The following is a 27,794-nucleotide window of genomic DNA, read 5'->3' on the forward strand; positions in this document are numbered from 1 at the left end:
ATTTGTTCAAATGCAGTTATGTCCGTTGCTTGGGTAACTCTACCTTCTTAGTAGTCGGGTCGCTCCTCCTTTCATCAGATTTGTCCTTAATGGCTACTCTACAAAGCGTAGCACAGGGCTGGTGCTCAAGGACGATAGCTCCGATTCATGTGTCCTGAGTGGAATTACCAATAAATAAATAAATAAATACATCAGGCCGGGCGCAGTGGCTCACGCCTGTAATCCCAGCACTTTGGGAGGCAGGCAGATCGTGAGGTCAGGAGATCGAGACCATCCTGGCTAACACGGTGAAACCCCATCTCTACTAAAAAAAAAAGTACAAAAAATTAGCCGGGCGTGGTGGCGGGTGCCTGTAGTCCCAGCTACTTGGGAGGCTGAGGCAGGGGAATAGCGTGAACCCGGGAGGCGGAGCTTGCAGTGAGCCGAGATTGTGCCATTGCACTCCAGCCTGGGCGACAGAGCGAGACTGTCTCAAAAAAAAAAAAAAAAAAAAAAAAAATCAGTGGAGATGAAGAAATAGGAAGCACCGAGTTTTGGAAGCTAGTGAGGGAGCAGAGGAAGGAAAGAGATGAAGAGGACAAAAGGGCAGACGTGGGTGAGGTCGAGAGGAGTCAGCCAGCTGAGGAAGTGACCGCTGCAGGCTTAGCTGTCAATCCTGGGGTTTGCCGCTCCCCGTGGATGGAACTGGAGGACGTAATGCTCTGTGAAATAAGCCAGGCACCGAAGACAAATACTGCAAGCTCTCATGCATGAGTGGAATCTAAAACAAACAGACTCGAGAGAAGCAGAGAGGAGGATGGTGGGTACAGAGGCTGGGAGCTGCAGGGAATGGGGAGATGGCCAAAGAGTGCAGTTAGGAGGAACATGCTTGGTTGGTTGGTTAAGTTCTATTGCACAACTTGGTGAATGTAGTTAGTAATAGAAGATGTATATTTCACAATTGCTAAGGATGAATTTCAAATGTTCTTACCCCCCAAAATGTTAAGTATTTGAGGTGATGGATATGTTAAGTAACTTGATTTAATTATTTCACTTCATATTCATAAATCATAACATCACTTTGTACCCCATTAATTTATACAATTATACATTGTCAATTTATGATTTCTAAAAAAGCATTAGTACCTGTGGTCAATCAGGCTCAGGGGAAAAGCCTCAGGGTTTGTCGTCTTACTGTTCACACCCTGAAGGAAAAGAGGCTCCTCTTCCATCCTTCCCCACTCCTTGGCCAAGCCCTTGCACAGGCTGACTGTAAATGAAATCAAAGGCTAGCAGTGTAGTAGTAAGTAATCACATTTATTGATCTTTTGTTTTGTGCCTAGCACTCTGCTAAGTATATTTCATGGGTTATCTCCTGAGATTCTCACCATACCCTATAAAAGAAGTTCCACTGTTATTCTGTTCCTGGACCAAATAGGGTCAAGCTGCTTATTCTCACCACCCAATAACGAGATGCAGATGAACTGGGAAAGAAGAGAGGTTTTTTGTTTCGTTTTGTTTTTTTGAGATGGAGTTTCGCTCTTGTTGCCCAGGCTGGAGTACAATGGTGCGATCTCAGCTCACCGCAACCTCCGCCTCCCAGGTTCAAGCGATTCTCCTGCCTCAGTCTCCCAAGTAGCTGGGATTACAGGCATGCACCACCGTGCCTGGCTAATTTTGTATTTTTAGTAGAAACAGGGTTTCTCCATGTTGGTCAGGCTGGTTTCAAACTCCCGACCTCAGGTGATCTGCCCACCTTGGCCTCCCAAAGTGCTGAGATTACAGGCGTGAGTTTTTATTTCTGTAACTGGGTACAGAGAGAACACCTGGAAATTATCGCCAGAACAACTCAAACTTACAAGGTTTTCCAGAGCTTATGTATCTTCTAAGCTATATGTCTATGAGTAAGTGTGCATTTATCTAAAGACATAAGTGACTCACTTCTTTTAATTTATAACTAAGATCTGAGTCCTGAAGACCTTCCTCTGGAGCCTCAGTAAATTTACTTAATCTAAATGGGTTCAGATGCTGGGCTAATGACCCTTGTCTTGTCTCCTGCTAAATCACGGAGGTTTGGGGAGTTCCTTCAGACCCCCATTAAACTTGTTTGTGGAGGCCTGGGGAGTTTCTTCAGACCCCCAATAAAACTTGTTAACCCTAAACAGGCCCTGCTAAGAATTCCTTCATTATCTTGTCATGCTTCAAGGCCCAGGAAAGGCCTAGGCAAACTCTTGGTGGGCTTTTGTTACATCCTAGCCTTCGTATAAGGGCACTGGTTCTTTCAGCTTTTAATATTTAACTTACCCATTCAGTCAGTGCTGAAACAGTTGTTATGGAGGCCTGCAACAGTAAGACCTGGCCTGCCACAATTCCACTGTACACATGAGGATTTAGAAAGGCCAAACGATCTGCCTCACATCGCCCAGTAGGTGGAGATGGTAGAGCCAGAATGGGAACCTGGAGGTTGGATTCCTCAGCCTGTACACGGAAACAGTGCAGGGAAGCTTCACCAAGTGACAGCCCAGAGCAGCCCAGGGACTCACTTCCTGTCATCCCTCCCACCCCCCACCACCTCCTCCTGGTAGTACCACCCCCGCCAATGCTTCTAGGGCTCTTGCTGGACCCACAGGTGGACTGTGACCTCAGTTTGTTACCTCCTTCTCTTCATTCTCCACGAAAGAACTTCAGCACATCACAAGTTCAGTTACTTCACTACTGGCAGTAAAGGAAAATCTGTAAGTCCAGGCTGTTGACAGGCAGGTGGGAAGCAAGCCGCGGAGCTCCAAGAGGCCCAGGAACTGGAGGCAAGCAAGGGCCAGGCTCAGAGCCAGAGAAACGGTGGAACGTCTATGTGAGGGTCAGTCACACCCCAGCTCCCCGCTCTGACCCTGCCAGTAACTGTCCTGCTCTACCCATGCAGGAAGTGGGGGTTCACACTCCAGACACCAGGCACCAAAAAATGGGGGTAAAGCTCCTTAATAAAAGCAGAGGAAAGATGTGGAAATTGACTTAATAATGTTGACCCCTCTCCTTAGCCTTCTTCCTCTCAGCTCCCCAAGCACTGACCAACAGACATATATTCCTCATGAGGAAAGTAGAGGATTCTTCTCTCAAGATATTGAACATTCAGTGACCAAAACAAGTCACTGATACTGACATTCGGGGTCCCTTCTATGGGACAGGGGACTCTCCATGCGATAATGAAGCCCAATCATCAAATCCACCACCATCCCAATCACACACACTCTAGATTGCACTCAGCTGTCTAGTACTTGACTGTTCAGTATAAACAGACAGGTGAGAGTCACCAACCATGTAGGGTAATGTCAGAGATGTCATAAAAGAAGGGACCCCCAAACTCACAATCCAGGGTAGGGGTGGGTGGCAGGAGGTCTGGGAAGAAACAGACGCAACAGAGAAAGCAGAAGAAAACGTTTGATAGTTAAATTAATATTCTCAGACAAGAGAAGATATTGAGATATTGCCTCCGAAAAAATTAGAATGGGGTACTGTGAAAAAGGGGACTATCAGAGAACGAGAAATCATACTTGGAAATGTAAAATATGATAGCTGAAATTAAAACACAATGGCAGTATTGAAAATAAAGCTGAGGAAATGTCCAAAGAAGCAGAACACAAAGGGAAAAGATCAAAATTAGGAACAAAATCAGAAAAAAAAAAATCTAACATAAATAGGTGTTTGAGAAAAGGGATCAGAGAAATTATTAAAGTCTCAGACCCGATATGGGAGAAAAATCTTTATCAAGGCAATCATGAAGTTCCAATTAAAAGAGTTAAAGAAAAGATCCTGAAAGTTTCCAGAGAGGAGAAAAATGTAGGTTGCATATAAGGCTTCGTAAACAGAAAGCAGTTGCTTTCCCAGTAGCAGCCCTGAGAGCCTGACAATTTTCCTTCTGGAGTTTCTCAGTTAAGTGTGAAAGTAGAATAATGACTCATCAGAAAAACATGGGTTTAGAAAGTTAACCTCGAGTATCTCTTTTCTCAAGGAGCTACCTGAGAATGTGTTTCAGGAAAATGAGAGTGTAGACCTAGGAAGCGGATGTCATGAGATCCTGAAACTTGGGGATGTAATACCAAGGTGTGGCAAAAAGAAGTCCCTGCACTAATGGCAGAGGGAGGTCCCAGGACAAGGGCTGTGCAGTAACCCTGAGAAGAACCCGTCCAGGTGGGAACAGAGGAAAGAGAGCCGTAGAAGATGCCTCCAGAGGACAAAAATGTGACTGCAGATGGCCTGATGTGTGCAATACTGGAAAATTTTTGAGAAGAGTTTTGCTGCTGTGTGAAAGAATCTGGAGAGAATTCATGGCAGATACATAGAAAAATAAGCAAATAAAAAAATGATTATTGATTTTAAAGAAACAAAATACAAGAAAATACAATTGCAACAAACAAAAATACAAGAAAATACAATTACATACAACAAAATGCAAGAAAATATAATTTAAAGAAAATACAATTAGATTTTACTGTTTGGCTCTTAAATAATATTACATAGTCCTAAAATATTAATACTGTGCTAAATTTATTATTATTATTATTATAGAGATAGTGTCTTACTGTTGCCCAGGTTGAAACGCAGTGACATGATCACAATTCACTGCAACCTTGAACTGAGCACAAGGGATCCTCCTGCTTCAGCCTCCCAAGTAGCTAGAACTACACCATTAGACACAGCTGTTTTTTTTTTTTTTTTTCCAGAGACAGGATCTCACTCAAGACACAGCCCAGGCTGGTCTTGAACACCTGGCCTCAAGCAATCCTCCCACATCAGCCTCCCCAGTCACTGCAATTACAGGTGTGAGGCACCATGCCAAGCTTGAATTTCAATATAACCAAAAATCTGTGATTTAGCTATTTAGGGAGAACATAAAGGGGCTAGGGAAGCAGGCTTATAAAAGTGCTAAATTCTCATCTTATATTCAGGAAAATCAGTAGAGAATATTATAAAATGTATAAATTAATAAGTAGCTCCAGAGGTTTTTTTTTAAAAAAAAAAATACAGCTGTTTAATTGCAAGAGTTAAAAGTGTGAGAAGGTGTCTCTAAGGAATTAGGAGGGGGTGGGAAGCAGGGAACTTCTTTTTGCTTTAGTCCTAACACCACTAGACCTTTATAACTATGTACATGTAATACTTTGTTAGAAACAAAAATTAGGTTTAAAATGAAATGCTGTCCCTCAGAAAATATGCTCAGAAAGTTTGAAGTTGGAATCCCATACTATCTTAGTCTGTTCTTGCACTGCTGTAAAAAAAAATACCTGAGACTGGGTAATTTATAAAGAAAAGAGGTTTAATTGGCTCACAGTTCCACAGGCTGTCCGGGAAGCATGATGCTGGCATCTGCTCCGCTTCTGGGGAGGCCTCAGGAAACTTACAGTCATGGAAGAAGGCAAAGGGGATGTACACATACCCCGTGGATGGAGCAGGAGCAAGACAGAGAAGGGAAGGTGCTGCACACTTTAAACAACCACATCTCATAAGCACTCACTCGCTATCGCAAAGACAGCACCAAAGGCGATGGTGCTAAACTATTCACGAGAAACTGCCCCCAGGATCCAATCACCTCCCACCAGGCCCCACAACATTGGGGGTTATAATTAGACGTGAGATTTGGGTGGGAACACAGATTTAAACCGTATCCAATACCAAATAATCACTGGTCGGATTAAAGTAAGTGGCTGCTATGAAATTTGTGTGAAGATATGATAGTACATTTTCTATTGATGCTTAATTGGGGTTTAAAATGATGTGATGATGGAGACCAGCAAGCCTGCTTTGCAGGCTCAGCCCCCCGCTCCTGCACTAGCTAGAGGTACCTTCCTGGTTCCTCTTGCCACACGTGATGAGCCCTGGCCTTGCCTAACGTGTAGTTACAAAGCTGCTCATGTGACTGACTCACTTCAAGCTTGCAGAGCCTTCAGTGTCATCTCGATCTTTCTGTAAAGCTTTTGACTCCAGCCCTCGGCTGGGTCTCCAGTCCCTCTCTACCTGCCTCATTATTCTGTTACTGTTGACTGACCCTTCCAGTCTCAGACGCTAATTTCTGTTCTGTTTGACATCTTCACATCTTCCCTCTCAGTTTCCAGCCTTGCCCCCTCCACTTATCTGTGCTGGCCTGGTCCCTGCCACCTCCTTTGGCACTGTCTTTGCCGTATAGTGAATCTCACCCATTGTCACTTTACCTCCATAGCACTGACCTTGGTAGCAAGTATAAATTGTAGTGATTTCAATAACCTTAAGGTTATGATACCATCAGTCTTGCAAATGCATGGCATTGTTTAATGAAGTCTATAGGGAGTTATAGAAATAAAGTCATGGATAAGGAGAATTATGGTGTGCTAGTGGAAGCAGTATCCAGTTATCAGTAGGTGCTAAAGGAGCATTAGCTTTTATTCATATTTATTTAGCGTCTTTAATACCCAGGTTACCATAAAGAACATTCTGTCTCATGAGGACTTTGTAAAAGAAGTGAAAATGGATATAAATAAGAGGGGCAAGGAGTTACTTATCTATTGATTGAATAATTATTTATGAGTGCTGACTATATTCTGAGGCTGAAGATTACTGAGAGGAAATGTTTTCGTGCCAGCTTTCATGGAGTCTATGCTCAGTTGAGAGCAGTATCAACAAACAATAATAACTCTCTGCATCCAGAAGCGCTATAAGCACTGGAAAAAGCACTCACATAATCTTGTTATAATAAAAAAAATCCCAGAGATTGGGCAACAGATTCCTCAGAACAGGACTCAGAGATGATTACCATGGGCTGGAGCAGAGGCATCCATGATTTATTATTTGTACCCCACTCACTGAAAGCCTTTAAGTCCACATCCCATTGAGCATGTTTACTTATAAATTCCATCCATGTGCCACTGCATTTATATAGTATACATTATAAAGTATAACTAAAATCAATATTAAAGGATAACAGTTTTAAAATAAGTAAAAACAGAAGCTCTAACATCATCTGCCTGAGCCCCAGTGATCACCCTCGGCACCTCCTGAGCCGCATTCCTACTTTGATACCATCAGTCGAATCCAGAGTGGAGTCCTCCCTGTTGCTTCTGAAGAATCTGGATTTAATAAACTCATTCAGAGATTTGAGATAACTCACAATTGACAACTCCAAGGGCATCATGTGATAATCCAGATGTTTCCAGGATAGTAGGAAAAACCATTTGTACAAGGCATGACTTCCCTGTGAATGAGTCTATTCGAGAGATCAAATTAGATTGAAGTTGCTTAGTGAGCATAGAATTCGAATAAATGGAATTGTGGTCTATAGAGATATTTCATCACACTTGAATAACTGATGGAACTACTTTTCCCCTCTCTGCGGATATTTCTGTCTGAATAACCAGTGCCGGGCCTCAAATAAATACTGACATGTTTTACTTTTAGCTTTCCTTTTTCTAGAATCATTTGAGACAACTGCCCTTCTGTTAATACATCACCACCTCAGAAAATAAGAAGGTACTTGATTGGATTGAAATTTTAAAATGTTAATTGCATTCGTATCCTGGGGATATAGCCTAAAGAGACAGAATTGCTTTGCTTAAGGCTGAAGTCTGGCTGGGGACTTTGATCTCTGCAGGCTCTGGGGTCCTTAAAGGGCTCTCACCCAATTAGGATGAGCTGAATCCTTCTGGCCCTGGGCCTCATCTTTATTCCCTCCCAGCTTCAGGACTCTGATGAGCGAGAGCGTTGATTTAGGTTTTCTCACAGAGGTGCACCTGAACGCCTCTTGCTGTGTAGTAAGCCAGATGTTGAGGGGGGAGGAAGGCTTACCCTTGATAACTAGCAACTTGAGCTTTGCAAAGCGCCTTTCTGTTCCCGTAACCAGTAGCCTACACTACATCATATAATATTCTCCTCTCCAAGAAGAAAGTAACCTATTTGCCTATTTTCTCCCACTGAAATCTGTGACTTTATACTTTGTTTAAAAAAAAAATAGTGGCCAGGCATGGTGGCTCATGCCTGTAATCGCAGCACTTTGGGAGGCCAATGCGGGTGGATCACCTGAGGTCAGGAGTTCGAGACCAGCCTTAGCAATATGGTGAAACCCCGTCTCTACTAAAAATACAAAAATTAGCCTGGCGTGGTGGTGCATGCCTGTAATCCCAGCTACTCAGGAGGCTGAGACAAGAGAATCGCTTGAACCTGGGTGGCGGAGGTTGCAGTGAGCCTAGATCGCGCCACTGCACACTCCATCCTGGGCGACAGAGCAAGACTCTGTCTAAAAAAAAAAAAAAAAAAAAAGCTTAAGACTGCACTAAGAGTAGGAACACATTAAGAACAGTTTTTACCCTAAGTAAGATATTTACAAACATATTTTGCACTAGTTCCCTGTTTATGTATTACCTGCGACAATAATCAATAGGGATGCCATTGGCTGAGACAGCTTCAGAGCCCTAGATACCCAGGGAAGCAAGCCAAATCCTCTTCAATGTAAATACTGAAACAAAACTAAGCTTATCAGCCATCAGAAACCACCACCTAAGCTCTAACTAAAGACTTTCCACATTAACCAATTAAACGGTTTCTTTGTCTTGCATCCACAAACACATTTCTCTCTCTCCAACTCCGCATCCCAGTAGACAACTTGAATTCTGGTGCTGCCCGATTCACAAATCACTGAATGTCCCAATAAACATGTTAAGATTTTAATATGCCTAAGTTTATCTTTTAACATGCCTTGGGACTTATCTAGATGTTGCTATATTCTAGACATTTCTAAAAACAAAAACAAACAGCATTAATTAAATAAGACCGTATTTGAATATTTCATAATTTAAAACTGACTTAAGCATGGCAGAACCAACACAAAGTAACTTTTATTTGAAAATAGTAGCTCAATTTAATATTGCATATGTGTATAATTTGCATAAAAGGAAGGAAAAATATCATTTGTGTATGAATAGAAATTAATGGAGTGCACTTAGTTGATTCATTGTGCCTTTTGGAGAAAAGATATAGCAAATACCATGTTTTTTAAAAAGCATACATTTGGAGTTTAGTATTAGAGCTCGAGGCTTTAGTAACTGCTTTAAATCATGCCCATATATTTTCGTCTTTAGCTGTGATAGTAAATGTACTCAGAAATGTGCACATTAAAAAGGAATTTCTCCCCTGAAGATGAACTTGAGAGCCAACTCTTGATCCCATATTAAATTCTTGGTCCTTCTGTCCTAATGGAATCTGAGTAACGCAGTTTGGTGTTTTTATTGCATCGTGTGAGCTGCTTTACTCCTGGAAACACTGGCTGCTCTGTCAGGCAATGAGTGGGGAGAGGCAGCTGGTACAATAGCATCTTCTCCAAGAGCTCAAGGATAGAGGCTGGCTGAGAGCCATTTGGTGGGCTCATTGCCTCATCTCCATATCATACAACAACCCCACAGGCCACAGCCTCACCTGCAGTCCCCAGGAGGAAGTAGGAAGGGAAGAGAATGCAACTCACCTCTGAGAGTTTGGTGCAGGAGAGGTGAGGACACTGCCCTCGCCTAGTCTGGTCACTCCTGCCTCATTCGCGGCTCCTCACCTCCTCCGGGCTCCGTCAGTTGTATTCCTGAGGCAGCTGCACCAGGTGTCTGGGTGGCTGTTAATGCAGGATTGGGCACTGGCCCTTCCAAGGCAGAGGTGGATGAAAAGCAAGAGCAAAATACCAAAAACTTTATTCTTATTTTGTCATCCTGAGGTCTATCTCAGATGCTGCTTGCCCCAGACCAAAGCCACCAGTACCTATGCAGGAGTTCAAAACAGCCCCCACCCACCCACACAGTAACCCCAGGGGCTTCTCCCAATTGTTACATCTATTGGCATTTACTTCTTAGAGTCCCATAGGACTCCTTGGTAGGAACCTCAACTGTATCAATCTTTATTGTTATATAATTATAAAGTATTGTTTATCATAAATACTATAAAATATTTTATTGTACAATTTATAGAAATTCTATATTAATATTTAATTTTATATAGATTATATTAATGTTTTAAATATCTTTATATGTAAATGAATATTATATAAACACACATATAACTTTTGGAAAGTCAAAAATCTATTTGTGGGGATTTGGTCCCATGTTGTTCAACAGGATGAGAGAAAATAACAACTATTGCTAATGGTACTTATTAAACTCAAGAAATGGGTATCTGTTACATGACTAGGCTGATCAGGGTGTGAGTTAACCTGATGTTTTTGTCTTCTTCCCACAGGGAATTATTGGAATGCTGCCTCTTTCCCAAACCCATCCTCCTACCTGCACTTCTCTACTTTCCAAGGGGAAACTAGCGCTGACATTTCCTTCTACTTCAAAACATTAACGCCCTGGGGAGTGTTTCTTGAAAATATGGGAAAGGAAGATTTCATCAAGCTGGAGCTGAAGTGTGAGTATAAGTTGCTTGTCAACTCACGGGGAGCCACTTTCGTCACCTCAGGGTGGTCCGGGTCCTGATTGTGGAAGTCCTTTTGATTCAAACATGGAAGGTTTCCTTTGTTCCAGGAGCAGGACTAGAGGTGGACACACAAGCCTGAGTTTGGGCTCCAACCTCAGTCCCTGTCCTTGCGATGCTCTCAGGGAAGCAGGCACATCCAGATTCTCAAGCAGTCAGTCAAGAAGGCGAGAGAGAACACACTGCCCTGAGAATGTGGGAGGGGAATGTTTATCTACAGCTTCATGTCTTGTGTGGCTGTTTTCCAAAGAGACAGGATCAAAAATAGGTGAGGGGTGTGTGCATTGACCTGAGGAGCAGGAAGTGAGGAAAATCATGTCAAGGAAGACCGGAATGATAACTAGTGACATCCGTGTGAGTTCAGGAGGCCACGGAGACCACAGGACTGGGCGACTCCATGACACAGAGTCTGCAGGTTTCCTACAGAGGACCCACACCTGCCCACCCTCTGCAAGTGAGTTCTGGATGTCATGTACTTAGCCAAAGATACAGAGACAACAAGAGGCAGAGCAAGAGAGGATGCTGCTTAGCTCAGCTCAGCTGGCCTTGGAGCAAACACCCTAAGGGGGCGTTTAGGCTTGGGGAGCTCCGTCGGTGGAAGGTGGGGGTTTGCTGCACAAGACTTGAGAAGCGCAATGCTTGCCCTACCTGGATCCTTTAAACATCAGGGCCCCAATTCAGCTTTAGGAAGTTACAATCCCCTGACTTCTAGGCCAGTTGATTATTTGCAAATGTTGAACTCCATTGGCTGTGAGAGTTAGGGAGATCAACCACAAGGACGAGGCCAGGCTGTGTCCCCTGTACCTTTACAAAACCTCAGCCTTACACTCAAGCATATCAAAAAGTCTCCCTTCCAGCCAGGCACGGTGGCTCACGCCTGTAATCCCAGCACTTTGGGAGGCTGATTTGGGTGGATCACAAGGTCAGGAGATCGAGACAATCCTGGCTAACACAGTGAAACCCCGTCTCTACTAAAAATACAAAAAAAAAAAAAAAAATTAGCCAGGTGTGGTGGCAGGAGCCTGTAGTCCCAGCTACTTGGGAGGCTGAGGCAGGAGAATGGCGTAAGTAAACCCGGGAGGTGGAGCTTGCAGTGAGCCTAGATCACGCCACTGCACTCAAGCCTGGGCAACAGAGCGAGATTCCGTCTCAAAAAAAAAAAGCCTCCCTTCCCCAAGGCTGTCCCCTTTAACTGAGTGCTTATGTTCCTGGGTCTGGTCTGAGAATGATCCCAAATCCATTTCCCATTTCTGCTGAAATGCTGTTGGATTCACAGTAGCTTCTTAGGTTCAATTCCACACCATCAGGTAAATTGCTCAATCTCTTTGAATCCTAATTTTCTGATTTATCAAAAGGAAATGTTAATTTGTGGGGTTGTGATGAGAATAGAATTTAGATACTCATAAAGCATTTATTTCGGTGTCTAGTAGTTATTGTAATTATCATCTTCCGAGGATGCCCATGGCAGATCTGATTTGAGCCAGGTCTGATTGAAAGGGAGACTAAGGCTGTCCTGGTCCTAGAATTAAAATTAACTAATTAATTAAAATCCCCCCTTTACTGAATTACGGATAAGAATAATTGAAAGGGGATTCTTGCTTCCCTTAGTTAAAATTAACTAACTGAATCAAACTATTTTCTGACTTCTACATAAGTTGGATCAAATTTTAGAAAGATTTTATGGCCACAAAAGAAAATTGCCAGTTCTATATTTGAGTGGTTCTGTAAGTTTCTATAAAAGTGCTTGGATTCCCCCATCTTTATTTTATGTCTTCATGTTTTGTAAAGCCATGCCTGGGTGGGAAGTAACACAAACCAGATAGAGGGAGAGCAGGTGTTTCTACTCTGCCCTCAGCACCAAAGAATTTCTCTAATTTCTTCTTCTTTTTTCTTTTCTTTGAGACAGGGTCTCGCTCTGTCACCCAGGCTAGAGTGCAATGGTGAAAACATGGTTCACTGCAGCCTCGAATTCCCAGGCTCAGGTGATCCTCCCACCTCAGCCTCCCAAGTAGCTGGGACTACAGGTGTGTGGCACCACACCTGGCTAGTTTTTGTGCTTTTTGTCATTGCGGGGTCTCGCCACATCAGCCAGGCTGGTCTCAAACCCCTGGGCTCAGGCAATGTGCCTGCCTTGACCTCCCAAAGTGCTGGGATTACAGGCGTGAGCCACTGCACCTGGCCACTAATTTCTAATTATAAAAAATCTTTAGAGCTGTCTTCAGAGTTTTCCAGGTCTTTCCGCAATATGAAAACCATGTGGCCCAGGTTGAATTACAGACTGCTTTTGTCAAATACCTTTACTTTCACTGTATCCTTTACTCTGGGCAAAAACATGTGAAACATTCAAGACACAGGTTCGAGCCTCTGATCTTTCCTCAGAGCCACCTGTATCTACTAATAACCAGCAAGGGTGGAAAGACCTTTTCACGATCCTCAAAATGTCACATATTAGATGCCCATCATTATATGTCATCTCCATCAGGGTTCAAAGGAGCCTCATGGAGAGGGAGGCAGACTTCTGTATTTAAGAAAAACTACAAAGCAAACAAAAAGTGGTGCTTTCATAAAGAACATGGAGAAAAAAATGGCCATGATGGAGGCTTGTTGCTGTCACTGTCTCATCAATCACACTCTTTTTTTTTTTTTTTTTTTTTTGAGACAGAGTCTCACTTTGTTGCCCAAGCTGGAGTGCAGTGGTGTCATCCTGGCTCACTGCAACCTCCACCCACCAGGTTCAAGCGATTCTCCTGCCTCAGCCTCCTGAGTAGCTGGGATTACAGGCGCCCACCACCGCGCCTGGCTAACTTTTGTATTTTTAGTAGAGACGGGCTTTCACCATCTTGGCCAGGCTGGTCTTAAACTCCTGACCTCGTGATCTACCCGCCTCGGCCTCCCAAAGCCCTGGTATTACAGGCGTGAGCCACTGCGCCCGGCCACTGATCACACTTTTTCAGTCAAACACTTCGCTGTCAGGATTCCTGAGACATTGGGTAGAGAATTCTCTCAAGCCCGCTTCCCTGTGTGAGGAATCACTCTGCAAACCTAATTGTTTTCACAACAGTGGTGGGCTACCAGAGGGGCCTCAGGAAACATTGATTCTGAAGTTAAACTCTTTAGAACTGTCTCTATGCTTTTCCCTTTTAGATTGTTAGGCCTTCTGATCTCTTTCTGATAGGAATTCACATTTTGTTTCTCTAAGCGTGTCTCAAAGGAATTTGGTCACAGTTCATGACTACGTATTGCTTTCCAGAATGACAGTTCTGTTAATTAATTACATTGTGCCCTTCTGTCAAGAGTGGAAGATTCTTGACTCAGAAAACAGTGAGTCAGTGTACAATAAGTTAATGAGATACCATCAACATCTTATGCACAAGTAGAAAAACACGGAGATAAAATTAGGGCAATCTCACTCATTAGCATGCTTTAATGATAACATTTTAACCCCATACTTCATGTATTTACTATTCATATATATTCATTCATTCAATGAGTATTTACTGAGTATCTACTATGTGCCAGGTACAGTGCTAGTGCTGAGGGAATTTAGTCAAATCAAGGGTGATTTCTTTCCCTTCAAGATCTTTGTTTTAGAAAGCAGGCAAGTAACTCGAGTTATGATAATAACAAAAATAGCTCAGCTTCATTCAGACTTTCAGGCCTCGTTCCAGGCGTTTTATGTGAATCATCTCACACTCCTAACCACCCTGTGAAATGCATACTACTATTCACATCTCCATTTTACAAACGAGGAAACTGAGGCACAGGGTGATCAAGTTGTCTGGCCAAGGTCATACAGCCAGGAAGTGGCAGAGCTGGTGTTTGACCCCAAACATTTTGTGTCTGTCCCAAAGTCATTGCTGCTAACCTTAAGGCACACTGCCTCACAGAACAGATATCAAGAAAGAGGCCGGGAGCACTGAGGGGAATGTTTAAACCTGACTGGCGTGACAAGGAGCACCTCCCAGGGATGGAATGCTTTAATTAAATTTGATGGATAAGTAGAAGCCAGCAAGGTGAAGAAGTGGGGGAAGAACAGGAGCCAGGGAAAAAAGGAAGTTTCAGGATGACATCAAATGAACGAAGGTGTCAGGGACTGAACCGAAGGACCCAGGAGGGGACAGGTGCAGTGGGGAGGGGCAGGGGCCAGCAATAGCAAGGCGGGGCAGGGATGAGCATGCAATGCACTCTGCCAGGGAGAGCATCTGGCTCAACCTGACCCTGAAGGCTATGGAGAGCCAGGGCATAACTTGATCAGGTTTGCATTCACCAGAGAAAAGACTGGAAGCCAGACAAGCGGCCATGGGATCCTCTGTTAAGACAGAGGCAGAATGCACAGAAAGAGAGGAAGACAGTGATGAAGCACTGTAGATATGAAAGATCCTTCCATGAGCCGAGATCGCACCACTGCACTCCAGCCTGGGTGACAGAGCGAGACTACGTCTCAAAAAAAAAGAAAAAAGAAAGATCCTTAACAGATAGATTCCACAGACATTCAACAAATACTCGTCAGGGTTAAGTGGACGGGAAGATCCTAGAATGAAACCGATGTTTCTGGTTTTGATGTTGTGTGAGTGGGGCACCTTTCATGAAGGAGTTTGACATTCAAGAGCAAAATACAAACTGCATTCTGGATATTTTGAGACTGAGTCTCTGTGGGCTAGAGGAGGATCTAGTCAAGTGGACACATCTAGAGGATGCTGAATGGACAAGTCCAGAACCCAGCAGAGAGGTCTCAGAAACTCAGTGTGGGAGTCATCATCACTTAGAGGATCAGGAAATAAGCATTCAGTACCCTCAGCATGGATGAGATTGCCCAAAACAAATGTGTAGAGAGATGAAGCAAGATGCGCAAGAAAGACAACCAGCTGGGCGCAGTGGCTCACACCTGTCATCCCAGCACTTTGGGCTGCTGAAGGGGGAGGATCACTTGAGCCCAAAAGTTCAAGACCAGCCCGGGCAACATGATGAAATCCTATCTCTACAAAAATAAAAATAAAACATTAGCCAGGCATGGTTGCCTGCACCTGTAGTCCCTTAGCCTCCTGCCCAGAGGCTGAGGCAGGGGGATCCCTTGAGTCCAAGAATTTGAGGCAGCAGTGAGCTACAATCACACAACTGCACCCCATAGCCTGAGTGACAGAGTGAGACCCCACGGAAGGGAGGGAGGGAGGGAGGAAGAAAGGGAGGGAGGGGAAAGAAAGAGAGAGAGAAAAGAGAGAGAGAAAAAGAAAAGAAAAGAGAAAAGAAAGAAGAAAAGAAAAGAGAGAGAAAAGAAAGAAGAAAGAAAAAGAAAGGAAAGAAAGAAAGAAAAGAAAGAGAGAAAACCACATTCAAGGAATAGAAGGAAGAAAACTAGTTTGTAGAAAACTAACAGAAGTAGGAAGACAGTGGTACCCAGAAACCAAATGAAAAAGACATTTCAAGAAGAAAAAAGGAGTGTTAGATATTGCTGAGAGGTCGCTAAAACAAGGACATAAAGTGACCATCAGATTTAACATGTACAGGTCACTGTCAAAAAGTCAGGTATCACTAGGGTGAGTGGAAGTAGATTTGGAGATCAAGGGAGGGTGGTTTTGTTTATTCTTGTTTGAGGATGGTAGAGACTTGAGCATTCATACAGATGAAGGAGAAAAATATGGTACAGAAAGGGGATTGGAGATACAGGAGATAAAGGGACTGGCTGAAGGAGCAAGGTCCCCATGGTTGTGGGTGTGAGGTAGACCCAGCATCGCAACACCTCACAGGGGTGAGGGGAAGAGGTGGAAGTAAAGAGAACAGCATGAACCACCCACTAGGAAGTGCCTTTCCAAATCAGAAATTTTGTTGTTGTTGTTGCGTGTTTGTTTGTTTGTTAGTATTTTTGAGATGGCAAAGAGATACTGCTAAAAAAAAATTATGGAGCAGATATCAGAAAACCCAGACTGTAAAGTCTTCTTCATCACTAACAACCGTGGATCTGTCCATGTATTTTTTCAGTTACCCCTAAGGGATTAGCTTGACTGCTCTGGATCCTTTTTCTGACTGAGAGGGCCGTCATAACCAGGGTCCCAACCTCGGGCCACCACCTACTGAGCACCTGCCCCACTGCTGGTGCTGGGAGGTGCTGGAGACCCTGAGGTGGAAACAGGAGAACCCAGCACCCACCTCCCAGTGAAGGAGACAAACACGTTAGTGACAGTGTGGATACATAATTTCACTGAGAGCTTTCCAAGTGCCAGGCCCTGTTCTAAAGCTTTTGTAGGTTATTAACTTTTTTAGGTTACACAGCAAGTTTTATACACATTTTACAGCTAAGGAAATGGGAGCATATAGTTGACACTGCCGAATCCAGATATGGTGCTTTTAATCATTAAAATAAGTAAATTACAGTGATAGGCGCAAAGTATTATGAACATTCGGTGGAGAGGTATGTGACCTATCCTGGGAATGAAGGGGAAGATGAGGGAATGCTTCAATTGGGTCATAAAAATCAGGCAAAAAAGTTAAAGGAATGGGGAAAAGAATTCTAGGAGGAAGAGGCAATGTGAACAAAAACAGGAATGGGAGTGTGATGGGCGTTTGGGAAACTGCAAGCATTTTGTATTGTTAGAGTGTGAAGTATGACACAGGCAGTGAAGATTTGGGGACAAGTCTCAGATCCGATTCTAAACATATGGTCATCTAAATATTCATCTAGTATTTATTGAATACCTGCTATGTGTGTACCTAAAATGAACATAAGAAGAAGACATGGCCCCATCCCAGAGGCACACACCATCTAGTGGGAAAGACTAGTAATCTTAATCTCTCTCTCTCTCTCTCTCTTTCTCTGTCTGTCTCTCTTTTAGATTCAGGGTTACATGTGCAGGTTTGTTATATTGGTAAATTACATGTCACAGGGGTTTGATGTACAGATTATTTTGTCACCCAAGTAATAAGCATAGTACCTGATAGGTAGTTTTTCCATCCTCTCCCTCCCCCCGCCCTCCACCCTCAGTACTCGGATCCATGCTTACTCACTGTTTAGCTTCCACTTATAGATGAGAATATGCAATATTTGGTTTTCTGTTCCTGTGTTAGTTCACTTAGGATAATGACCCCCAGCTTCATCTATGTTGCTGCAAAGGACATTATCTTATTCTTATTTATGGCTGTGTAGTATTCCATGGTGTATATGTACCACATTTTCTTTATTTGAGACTAGTAATCTCTGTTATTATAAAACTATGTGTGTGTATATATATATATAGTTTTTTATTTGGACAGATTCTCACTCACTCTGCCAGCTGGGCTAGAGTGAAGTGGCACAATCTTGGCTCACTGCAACCTCTGCCTCCCGTGTTCAAGTGATTTTCCTGCCTCAGCCTCCCAAGTAGCTGGGATCACAGATGTGTGCCACTACGCCTGGCTAATTTTTTATATTTTTAGTAGAGACAGAGTTTCATCATGTTGGCCAGGCTGGTCTCGAACTCCTGACCTCAAGTGATCTGCCTGCCTCCACCTCCCAAAGAACTGGGATTATAGGCGTAAGCCAACACCTACAGCCAGCCTATAAAACAATATTTTGGATAGGATAATATTAGAGGTACGAGCAGTATGCTGTGGTTACTTAGATGAGGCGACATTTACTTCTGACTAAAAAAGGAGAAAAGTTTCCTTGAAGATGCTAACATTTTAAAAGAGCCACAAAACAAATGGAAAAGGAAGTTTCACCCTTAGAATGCCAAAGGAAAAAAGCACAGCATCATAGATGTCATGAACACATCAAAAAGGTGTGGCTCCGTCATACACCCATGCTGCGAGGGTTACGGAACATTAGTTACCATTTTATCTCCAGGGCCACCACAATGCCTAGCACGTGGTAGGAACTGAATAAGCATTTGTTGAATGAATGAAATGAATGAATGAGGTGCTAGTCTTAATGGAGAGCCCCAGAAAATCTAGGCGGAGAAGATCACCACGACTGAGGTGCTGGTGATCCAAATATAGACAAGGAATAATATGTGGAAAGGTGGAAGGACAGGTCATGGTTGGTGAAATTTTGGAACTCACGATTTCACAGGAAAGCAGTTTGGGTGATAAGAAGAATGAAAATTGAAATGGAATTTTGTAGGTTGTATCAAAAGGCTGCAGAGAAAGTCAGGGCACTGGGAGGCCAGAGTGGTGCTGGTTGGTCACCTATGTCACTGTTGAGGTCATCAGTGGTGAAGACAAGAGGTGAAATGGACAGAGAATCCATGACCCAAACTTTACTGTACTGGGGTTCAAACAATGACCACAATATGAACGGGGAAAGGATGAGTCATAGGTGGACGCGAAGCCGTTTGAAGATTCTGGAGCCATAGTGTGGAAGAAGTACGGAGAAGGGAAGAATAGGCCAACTGTTCGCCTGGCCCCAAGATATGGGCCACTCGGAAAAGGGGTTACAATTCTAAGGGTTGTAAGTTAGGGTCCCCTTAGGGTGGACTGCAGTCAGAGGAAGGAAGTGTTTGAAAGTGTTTAATAATATAACAAATAGTGACCATAGAGTCTTTATTTTTGTTTAACAATTCAAAAGAGATTTTAGGCTGGGCATGGTGGCTCATGCCTATAATCCCAGCACTTTGGGAGGCCAAGGTGGGCAGATTGCTTGAGCTCAGGAGTTCGAGACCAGCATGGCCAACACGGTGAAACCCCATTTCCACTAAAAATACAAAAATTAGCCGGGTGTGGTGGCACACCCCTGTAATCCCAGCTACTCGGGAGGCTGAGGCACAAGAATCACTTGAATCCAGGAGGCCGAGATTGTACCACTGCACTCCAGCCCAGGCGACAGAGTGAGACCCTATCTCAAAATAAATAAATAAATAAATAAATAAATAAATAAATAAATAATTAAATAAGATTTTAGAGGACATTTGTGAAGGGGATTTTTGGAGGGAAATTTTGAAGGAAAAGCTCACTGAGTAGGTAACATTCAGGAAAAGCAACCAGAAACTGTTGTAATACTTTCACATAAGCTTCCATGTTGCTCAAGTTGGAGCTTTTTCAGGTATCAGGATAACTTGGAGGGAATACTTGCATTTAGCAGACATATCTCCACAAAAATGTGGAGGCAGTGGCCTAATGTCCTACTAATCTTAGGAAATAATATGAGGAAAAACTTTCATTTTCAAGATGCAGCCTTCTGCAATATACATGCTCAAGAAAGTCAGAAGAAAATATTCTGCAGTTTACAGAAACTGATGAGTCAGAAGAAGTCAACTAATGGCAATTTATCTTCCAATATTTCAAAATTGGAACAACTTTTTATTTTTAAACAGTTTCACTCTTGTAGATGTGAAGAATGTCTAATTCCACTTAACTTGGCTGTTGTGCTGTTGGGGTGTTATTTAGGATGTTTTAAAAAATATTGTGTTTTTTATTAGTATAAATCAGGTGTTAGTACCTGGATTTTTCATACATATATTATATTTATTTATTTAGAGGTAGGGTCTCGCTGTTGCCCAGGCTGGAGTGGGGTGCAGTAGTGCAATCTTGACTCACTGCAACCTCCACCTTCTAGACTTAAGTGATCCTCCCACCTCAGCCTCCCCAGTACCTGGTACCACAGGTGCACACCACCACACTTGGTTAATTTTTGTATTTTTTGTGGAGACGGGGTTTCGCCATATTGCCTAGGCTGGTCTCGAACCCTGGACTCAAGTGATCCACCCGCCTCAGCCTCCCAAAATGCTGGGATTACAATCATCAGCCACCATGCTGGGCCTCTGGATTTTTCTTTTTAATTATCCAAGCCAACTTGGGTTATCAACATGGATTTAGGAAGAATTTTAGTGTTTCTACTACTTTGCAAGTCTAATTATGGTTTCAATTTATATTCAACGTTTGGAATCTGAAAAATGACTCTGACTTGGTCATTACTATACGTAAGAAAAAAACTATTCTCTCCCCAAAAATAAAATTTGAAGACCTGAATATTTAATAACAACACTTGTGATTTAAAAGAAATTCTCTAACTTCTCGATTTAAACCTTTGATTTGAATTATAGACCAAAAAGAAGTTTGGAAATGTAAACTAAAGACGAAATTTGTGCTATATTAAAGCTTTTCATATAATAGCTTTCTGTTCTTAATAAATACTAAAAGATATATAAATAATTGGTAAATCAATTTGGATTAAATTTATCCAGATTTCTTTGCCAATTACACTGAAGGGACAGTTATTTGAACGTACAGTAGAGGTATCCTAGAGTTATGAGGATGGATTTTAGAATAGAATGGCTTCTAGATATAAAAATATTTCAGGTTAGAGTTTACTGGTCCACTCATGTCCCGATCTGGAAATTTCCAGAGAAGATTAGGAATACCTCCTAAGCTGGGCAGACAGAGTGACATCTCTCTACATATTCTAGGGTTCTGCCTCTTTCCCACCACACTTCAGAGGTGGCTTTGGAAGACCACCCAGGCCTCCTGACCAGCCCTCTCACATGGCAGCTCCTATGGGTGCCACATAACCCCAGTTTCTCCACATCGCCTTTCCTCCCCATCGTGGAGATTGTGAGCTCGCTCTGTTGGCACTTCCTGGTACCAGGAAGGATTCTTCCTTTTAAAGTTACAACTGCCTTCTTGGTAAGAATTCCTTTGCCTTGGCCGGGCATGGTGGCTCACGCCTGTAATCCCAGCACTTTGGGAGGACGAAGGCGGGAGGATCACGAGGTCAGGAGATAGAGACCATTCTGGCTAACATGGTGAAACCCCATGTCTACTAAAAATACAAAAACTTAGCTGGGCGATGTGGTGGGCACCTGTAATCCCAGCTACTCGGGAGGCTGAGGCAGGAGAATGGCGTGAACCCGGGAGGTGGAGCTTGCAGTGAGCTGAGATTGCGCCACTGCACTCCAGCCTGGGCGATTGAGCAAGACTCTGTCTCAAAAAAAAAAATAAGAATTCCTTTGCCTTGGGCCCAGATCCTGGATTCCAAGTAACCAAGGGCAGGCTACTTCCAGTCACACCCAAAGAGATTGCTTGTCCCTCGGCTGGGACTCAACTTCTGCTTTGGAAACCAGCTGAAGTCTGGGACATAGGCTCCCCAAGACCTCACTAGAGATCTGGTGTCCTTAGACTCTCCCTATTAAACTCCAGCTTGATTACATAGTCAAGGGCATTTTAGGACAATAAAAAGAAAGTAAACATCAGAGACAGGATTTCCTCAAAGACATTACATTGTACATACATGACAGCATGACAGTCCTGATTTCTTTCATGCGATGCTTGAAAATAAACCGAAGTAATCCACATAGATTACTGCAGAGAAGCCAGAAGAGTAACTATTCCTGGGGATAGCTGATGTTGACTAGGAGGGTGTGCAAAGGAACTTTCTGGGTGGTAGAAATATTCTTTATCTTAATGCAAGGAATGATTGCATATGCTAAAATGTATCCAGCTGTGCATTAAGATATGCACATTTTACCGTGTATAAATTACGGTTGAATAGAAAAGTAGAAAAAGAGAAAAACTCTGCTCTGAGAAAATCTTGAATGACAAAAAAGTTAATAAAACACTCAATTTTTCAACTAGACTGAGAGAGACCAGGATTCTAAGCTGACTGACCGTAGACCAGTCCTTGAACCTCTCCAGACTTTATCACATCCACTTGTAAAACAAGAAGATTGAACGAGATGGTATTTACGGTCTCGGCTACCGTTAACAATTCGGCAAACCTGCCGGAGACCATCAGCATCCAGTGTGGCTTACCACCTCCCAACCTAAGTGAACTCACAGCCAAGCAGCACCTTAACTTTTCATGCCAGGGTTCTCAGTTCTCCTAAGGATGATGGAGGGAGGGATGTGCCACAATAAAACACATCTGCTTCCACTAATTCCAGTCAGCATATATGCTTTCACCAAATCTAGTCAGGAGATCTCCTAACATTATTGCCACCTAATTGTAAATGCTAACTAAGGAGCCACCAGAATGGCCCATGATACCTCAAGCTCAACATATCAAAACTGAAATCCATCATTTTCACCCAAAAGCCCCCTTCTGTGCTCCCACTTAGTTAATGTCATGGCCATCTTATTCATTATTCAAATTAGAAAACTCAATGTCCTATTTAAAGTTTTACTAACCTCCCCATAGGGGAAAGACTGTTTTATCTTGATAGAACACTGCAGTTTTAATATAAAGCAATGCTATTCTTCCTGTAAGCCATCATACCAGAACAATGCCACAGAAGGCATCAATTCCAACTAGTCATAAAAGGCAGCTGGAACATAGATGTGAAGATAATGAAATCATCCCAAACGTCTCTACCTCCCAGGATGGCTTTGCTAGTTGAAATCCCTGGATTCTGGATTCAGACAGGCTCATAATTTGACTCCCTCACTCCAGTCCCTCTATCCTGATAACCACCCTCCCTAGTGAGGCCAAATTTCTATAGTTCTGGTCCAGTTACTCCTTTGCTTACAGACCACCATGATTTCCCCTGTGCCTTATAAGACAAAGTACAATCCCAAGCTTGGTAAGTGATTTACGGCTTAACTTAATTTTTAAGTTATTTTCCCCCACTCCATGACAAGCTTTGCCCCTCACCCACCAGCACCATGTGCCAGAGCTTCAGCTATGTCCAGCTACTGATATTCACTGGACACCACTACAGTTTCCTAAGACTGACTATGTGTCTGCCTGTTCTGGAATTGCTTCCCCTTCATTGAAATCCTGCCAACACAAAATATTTGTTTATCATTTTTGCATCTTGATTTATAATATAAAAAATAAGACAGAAGTCTTCATTTCCCCAAAAATACCAAAATTTTTACAAGACAATTCATTAGGTGCATTGCCTGGAAAGTAGCAGGCATCCTCATTAGTCAGCATCTTCACATAGCATTTGTCTGAATGGAGTAGTTTATCATTACTCCAAAGACATACTGAAGTTTCATTAAAATTTTTTGATGTAGTTTTTCTTCTATCTCACTCTCTTGAATTCTAACGTTTTCTTTTTTCTTTTCTTTTCTTTCTTTTTTTTTTTCGAGAGAGTCTCTCTCTGTTGCCCAGGCCAGAGTGCAGTGGTGCAATCTCAGCTCACCACAACCTCCGCCTCTCATGTTCAAGCAATTCTTCTGCCTCGGCCTCCCGAGTAGCTGGGACTACAGGCTCATGCCACCACGCCTGGCTAATTTTTTGTATTTTTAGTAGAGACAGGTTTTCACTGTGTTGGCCAGGATGGTCTCAATCTCCTGACCTCATGATCTGCCCGCTTTGACCTACCAAAGTGCTGGGATTACAGGCATGAGCCACCTCGCCCTGCCAACACTTTCCATATTATTTCCTGTATGTGGTAGTTCATGAAACCTTTTCCTTCTAAAAGATGGCCTATTAAAGTGTCAAAAAGACCAACAACTAGAATTGGCCTGCCTATGACCATCTGTAAGACAACAGACCCTCTAAGAGAAGAAATCAAAGAAGCTTGAATTCACACATTCCGAGACAGACGGAAGAAAGACTATGCTATTATTGCTGGATAATGAACACATGGATTTATGAGAAAAGCAGAAATATATATGAAAAGTTTAAATTATAATAAGGTTAGAGACTTTCCATCTGCCATTCTAGGAGCTAACAGTATCTCCATAGGCTTGATATTTTTATAAAAACAAATGCTTCAAGAAAAGAGTTAACAGTCAGTGTGTGTTGCTAATGCTGGAGAATTGATTCAACTAAGGATGACACTTGGGACCAATTAATCCAAAGCTGGCTTTAAAAAAACAAAAGTAGATACAATAAATCAGGGAGTAGAGCTTCATTTAAATATAGTGAGGGACTGGGATAGATTACTTGAAAAAGCTCGGAACCAAAGTCTGTCTCAAAAGGCCAAAGACAACTATAAGTAAAACAAGTGCTAGGTTTCTATAAGCTATCAAACACTGAAATCAAAACCATGTAAGAAAACACTGGCCATTTGGATGTCAACTGGAAAATTTATACAAAGTTTGTTAATTTGTACTCATATCCCCTCAATCTATAAAAATTTTAAAACATGTTTTAAAGCAACGAGCAATAGAAAGTTTGTTATAAATGAAAATTTTCAGGGAGTTATCTTTCTCGAGATGCATTTTGCTGAAATTACAAGACAATTTTTAATAGCAATCAAGTAGGAACCTTGAGGAGAAATGGGGAAACGTAAAGACTTACATGAAATCTTATACAGAAGTGGGGTCACAGTAAAAATGTGTTCTCTTAAAAAAGACATTTCTATTTCTTTTGTATTGCTGTTTTACCTTTAATTTTTTTTCTTTTTTTTTTTAGTTTAGGTACTTCTCAATTTACAAGGGGCTTGTGTTCTAGAAGTTTCTGATCTAGTTGTTCAGAACCTGAAATGTATTTTAATGTACACACCGCACTGTATATAGCACTCATATTCCATAGCTAACCATAAAAACTCTGCTGTTGCTGTAGTTGAGTGTTGATTCAAGCTACACAGGACAGGTGGAGATCTGGGTCCCGGCTTCTGGAGGCCATGAGATGTAGAATAGAAATGTTGAAGTACAGAAAGAATTGTTTCTTGTATTTCTGAAGGTCAAGCTTGAGCATGACAAACTTCTCCATAGGGAAAGTTTTTATTTGCCTTTTTGATAGTCAAATCATGGTCCTGCCTCTCCTCTTGTTGGGAACCACATTTCGGTGGGTTAGTAAAGGGAACATCTCCAACATTCACAGGAGCATTTGTTTAAAGGGCTCCCACGTGGCTTCCAGCCACTTCTCTCCACTCTAAAACTTCTATGAACTAGAGAATCCCCCTAATTCATTCAAATATAATATTATGGCCTATATATTTTTAAATATTACAATGTTCTGACACAGTTGGGTATTGAAAATAGAGTAAAACCATTACACCACAATTATCCCTTCATTCCTGATGAACATCCTCTCATCTGTTTTTTCAATCATACAAATAAATGAAAAAAATGTGATAAGGTCCTAAGAGAGTTAGGAACATCATATAATCTTCTTTAAAAATAAGATAAGCTGCTATACCCAATAAAACCCCAGGTTTCTGCAGCCACATGACAGTCTAATATGCATGCTATGCTTGGTCACGGTGGCTCATGCCTGTAGTCCAGCACTTTGGAAGGCTGAGGCAGGCAGATCGCCTGAGGCCAGGAGATCGAGACCAGCCTGGCCAACATGGTGAAACCCTGCCTCTACTTAAAATACAAAAATTAGCTGGGCATGGTGGTGGGTGCCTGTAATCTTACCTACTCAGGAGGCTGAGGCAGAAGAATCGTTTGAACCTGGGAGGTGGAGGTTGCAGTGAGCTGAGATCATGCCACTGCACTCCAGCCTGGGCGACAGAATGAGAATCTGTCTCAAGTAAAGTAATAATAATAATAATACGCATACTATGCTCTGGTCCATGAAGACCTTCCACACAGTGATTTAGAGGTTCAGACTCCTTTTCTCTGTGGTTCCACCACCTTCTAGAGCCCGGGAAGTCTAGTTGGCAAAGAGAGAAAGGGAAGATGGAGAAGTATTCTCTCTTCTTGACCACACTGAACCAGAGTGAACACATTCCTTGCCCTCCTCCCTTTGGTAAGAGCTAGTCACATGTCTCCACCTGGATGTACAGGGACCAGGAAGGCAGCTACTAGCTGGGTAGCAGCTTTGCAGGGGCGATGATGAAAAAGGGGAAAGAAACCTTCCATGAACAGTTAGTGGTCTCTCTCACAGGTACTATGACACCAAAAAGGAGTAAACTTTAATCTAAAGACACCAAGGTAAGTTTCCAGGAGATGTAGCATTTGACTTGCATTGAAGGATGACAGGCAAAAATGAGATAAGGGCATTTTCAGCATAGGCAAATGCAGGTGGGGGAGGAAGACCATGCAACATGGAAGCGATTGAAAGGAATAAAGTTGAAGCCCAAGGACCACTTCAAAGATACCTCTCTCTAGAGAAATGACCCACCACCTATCTGTTAAGAGTTTGACAAATGAAAGCTGGCTGGACCTCAGGCATTGTCGGAAATTACTCATTTTGCTTGCCTTTGCGGATGGTGTTAAAATGATCAAATTTGGTTTTCTGCATCTCTGAGTTTGATTCCTCTGATGAGAACTGATGCGAATGCCAAATGACTTTTTATGAAGAGTGGTTGATATTTAGTATTCTACAGAGTCTTTCTGGGTAAGTGCAACCAGAGCCAATGAATAATAGAAGCAGTGTATATCTGTCGAGTGTAATTATAAGACTGAATTATGCTCATCCTGCATTCCGGTTCCTGTATACATTAGTTTAAACATCAGAACATGCTGGCACTTCAGACCTGTGAGGATTTTACTTTGAAAAATAGCATGCCCTTGTTTTTAGCCATTTTTAACAGGAAAAAAGAACTTATATCTTGTTCAAAATTATTTTATGGTAAAGTTTGACCACTCTCTTTTTAAAAAAAACTTCTCAAGTTTCTAAAAACAGGGAAGAAATAAGGAGGAATATTTCAATCTAGTTTTAAATGCCCTCTAATTTTCTGTATTTAAATAAAATTGTATTAAATAAAATAATATTTTGATAAAGTGATCTTTCTGATTAAATAGTTGTTAAAGTAACAGAATAGAGTTGCTTATAAAGTCACCAATCTTTGCCAGAGAAAGTGGAAATTATCAGATGGTAACTTTAAAATTATACAAGTATTGTTTATTGTTGAATGATTTAAAAATTCAGAGCAGCAAAAAGGACAAAACGAAAATTCAGCTATAATCCCATATTCCAATATATTTAAATTACCATTTTGGTGTCTATATTTCTAAACATTTTTCTATGCATTTATATACACTTTTCTTTACAAAAATGAGATCATATGGTACATACTGTTTTGTAACCTACTTTTTTGTGTAATAATATTTTAGGCACACATTTTCATGTCATTTTTCTTAAGACTCCATAACAATATATTTTTTTCAACTGAGAGCAAGGACCATATCAGAATCACCAAGAGGGCATGTGTAGTTTGAAAAATTATAATTTTATATTTAGAAAGAAAACCCAAAAATAGCTATTGTTTTGGTAATATAACCTACAGAATATAAAGCATAGAAATTTCCTATTGGCTGGTCGGATGTTTATCTGGGATCTTCTGAGGTTTGTTATATTACCATTAGCCTCCTACATGGGGCATAATTAGATTACTATGTCAACAAATGGGAGCACAGATTTTGAAAGATTGTGAAATACAGCGCCTCAACTGCCAAGCATTCCGTTTAACCCACAGTCCCTTGCTGTTGGGCTTAACTTTTAAAGGATAAATTTCCACACATTCTGATCCACTGTCTTCTTGTTACTCATTCCCAATCATAATATATGATAGCATACTATCTATTTTAAGTATGTGGTA

The 27,794-nt window shown here is 42.0% G+C and overlaps 1 protein-coding gene across 2 annotated transcripts in view; it reads left to right on the forward strand.

Moving 5' to 3' along the window:
- CNTNAP2 (contactin associated protein 2) overlaps positions 1-27,794 on the forward strand; it is a 2,323,962-nt gene that overhangs the window by 2,005,429 nt on the left and 290,739 nt on the right. For both annotated transcript variants that reach the window (XM_063641685.1, XM_063641684.1), the window contains exon 16: positions 10,210-10,380. In XM_063641685.1, the coding sequence (XP_063497755.1) occupies positions 10,210-10,380 (171 nt within the window). The remainder of the gene's footprint in view (positions 1-10,209; positions 10,381-27,794) is intronic.

This window comes from Symphalangus syndactylus, chromosome 6 (genome assembly GCF_028878055.3).
Source record: "Symphalangus syndactylus isolate Jambi chromosome 6, NHGRI_mSymSyn1-v2.1_pri, whole genome shotgun sequence".
Classification (NCBI taxonomy): domain Eukaryota; kingdom Metazoa; phylum Chordata; class Mammalia; order Primates; family Hylobatidae; genus Symphalangus; species Symphalangus syndactylus.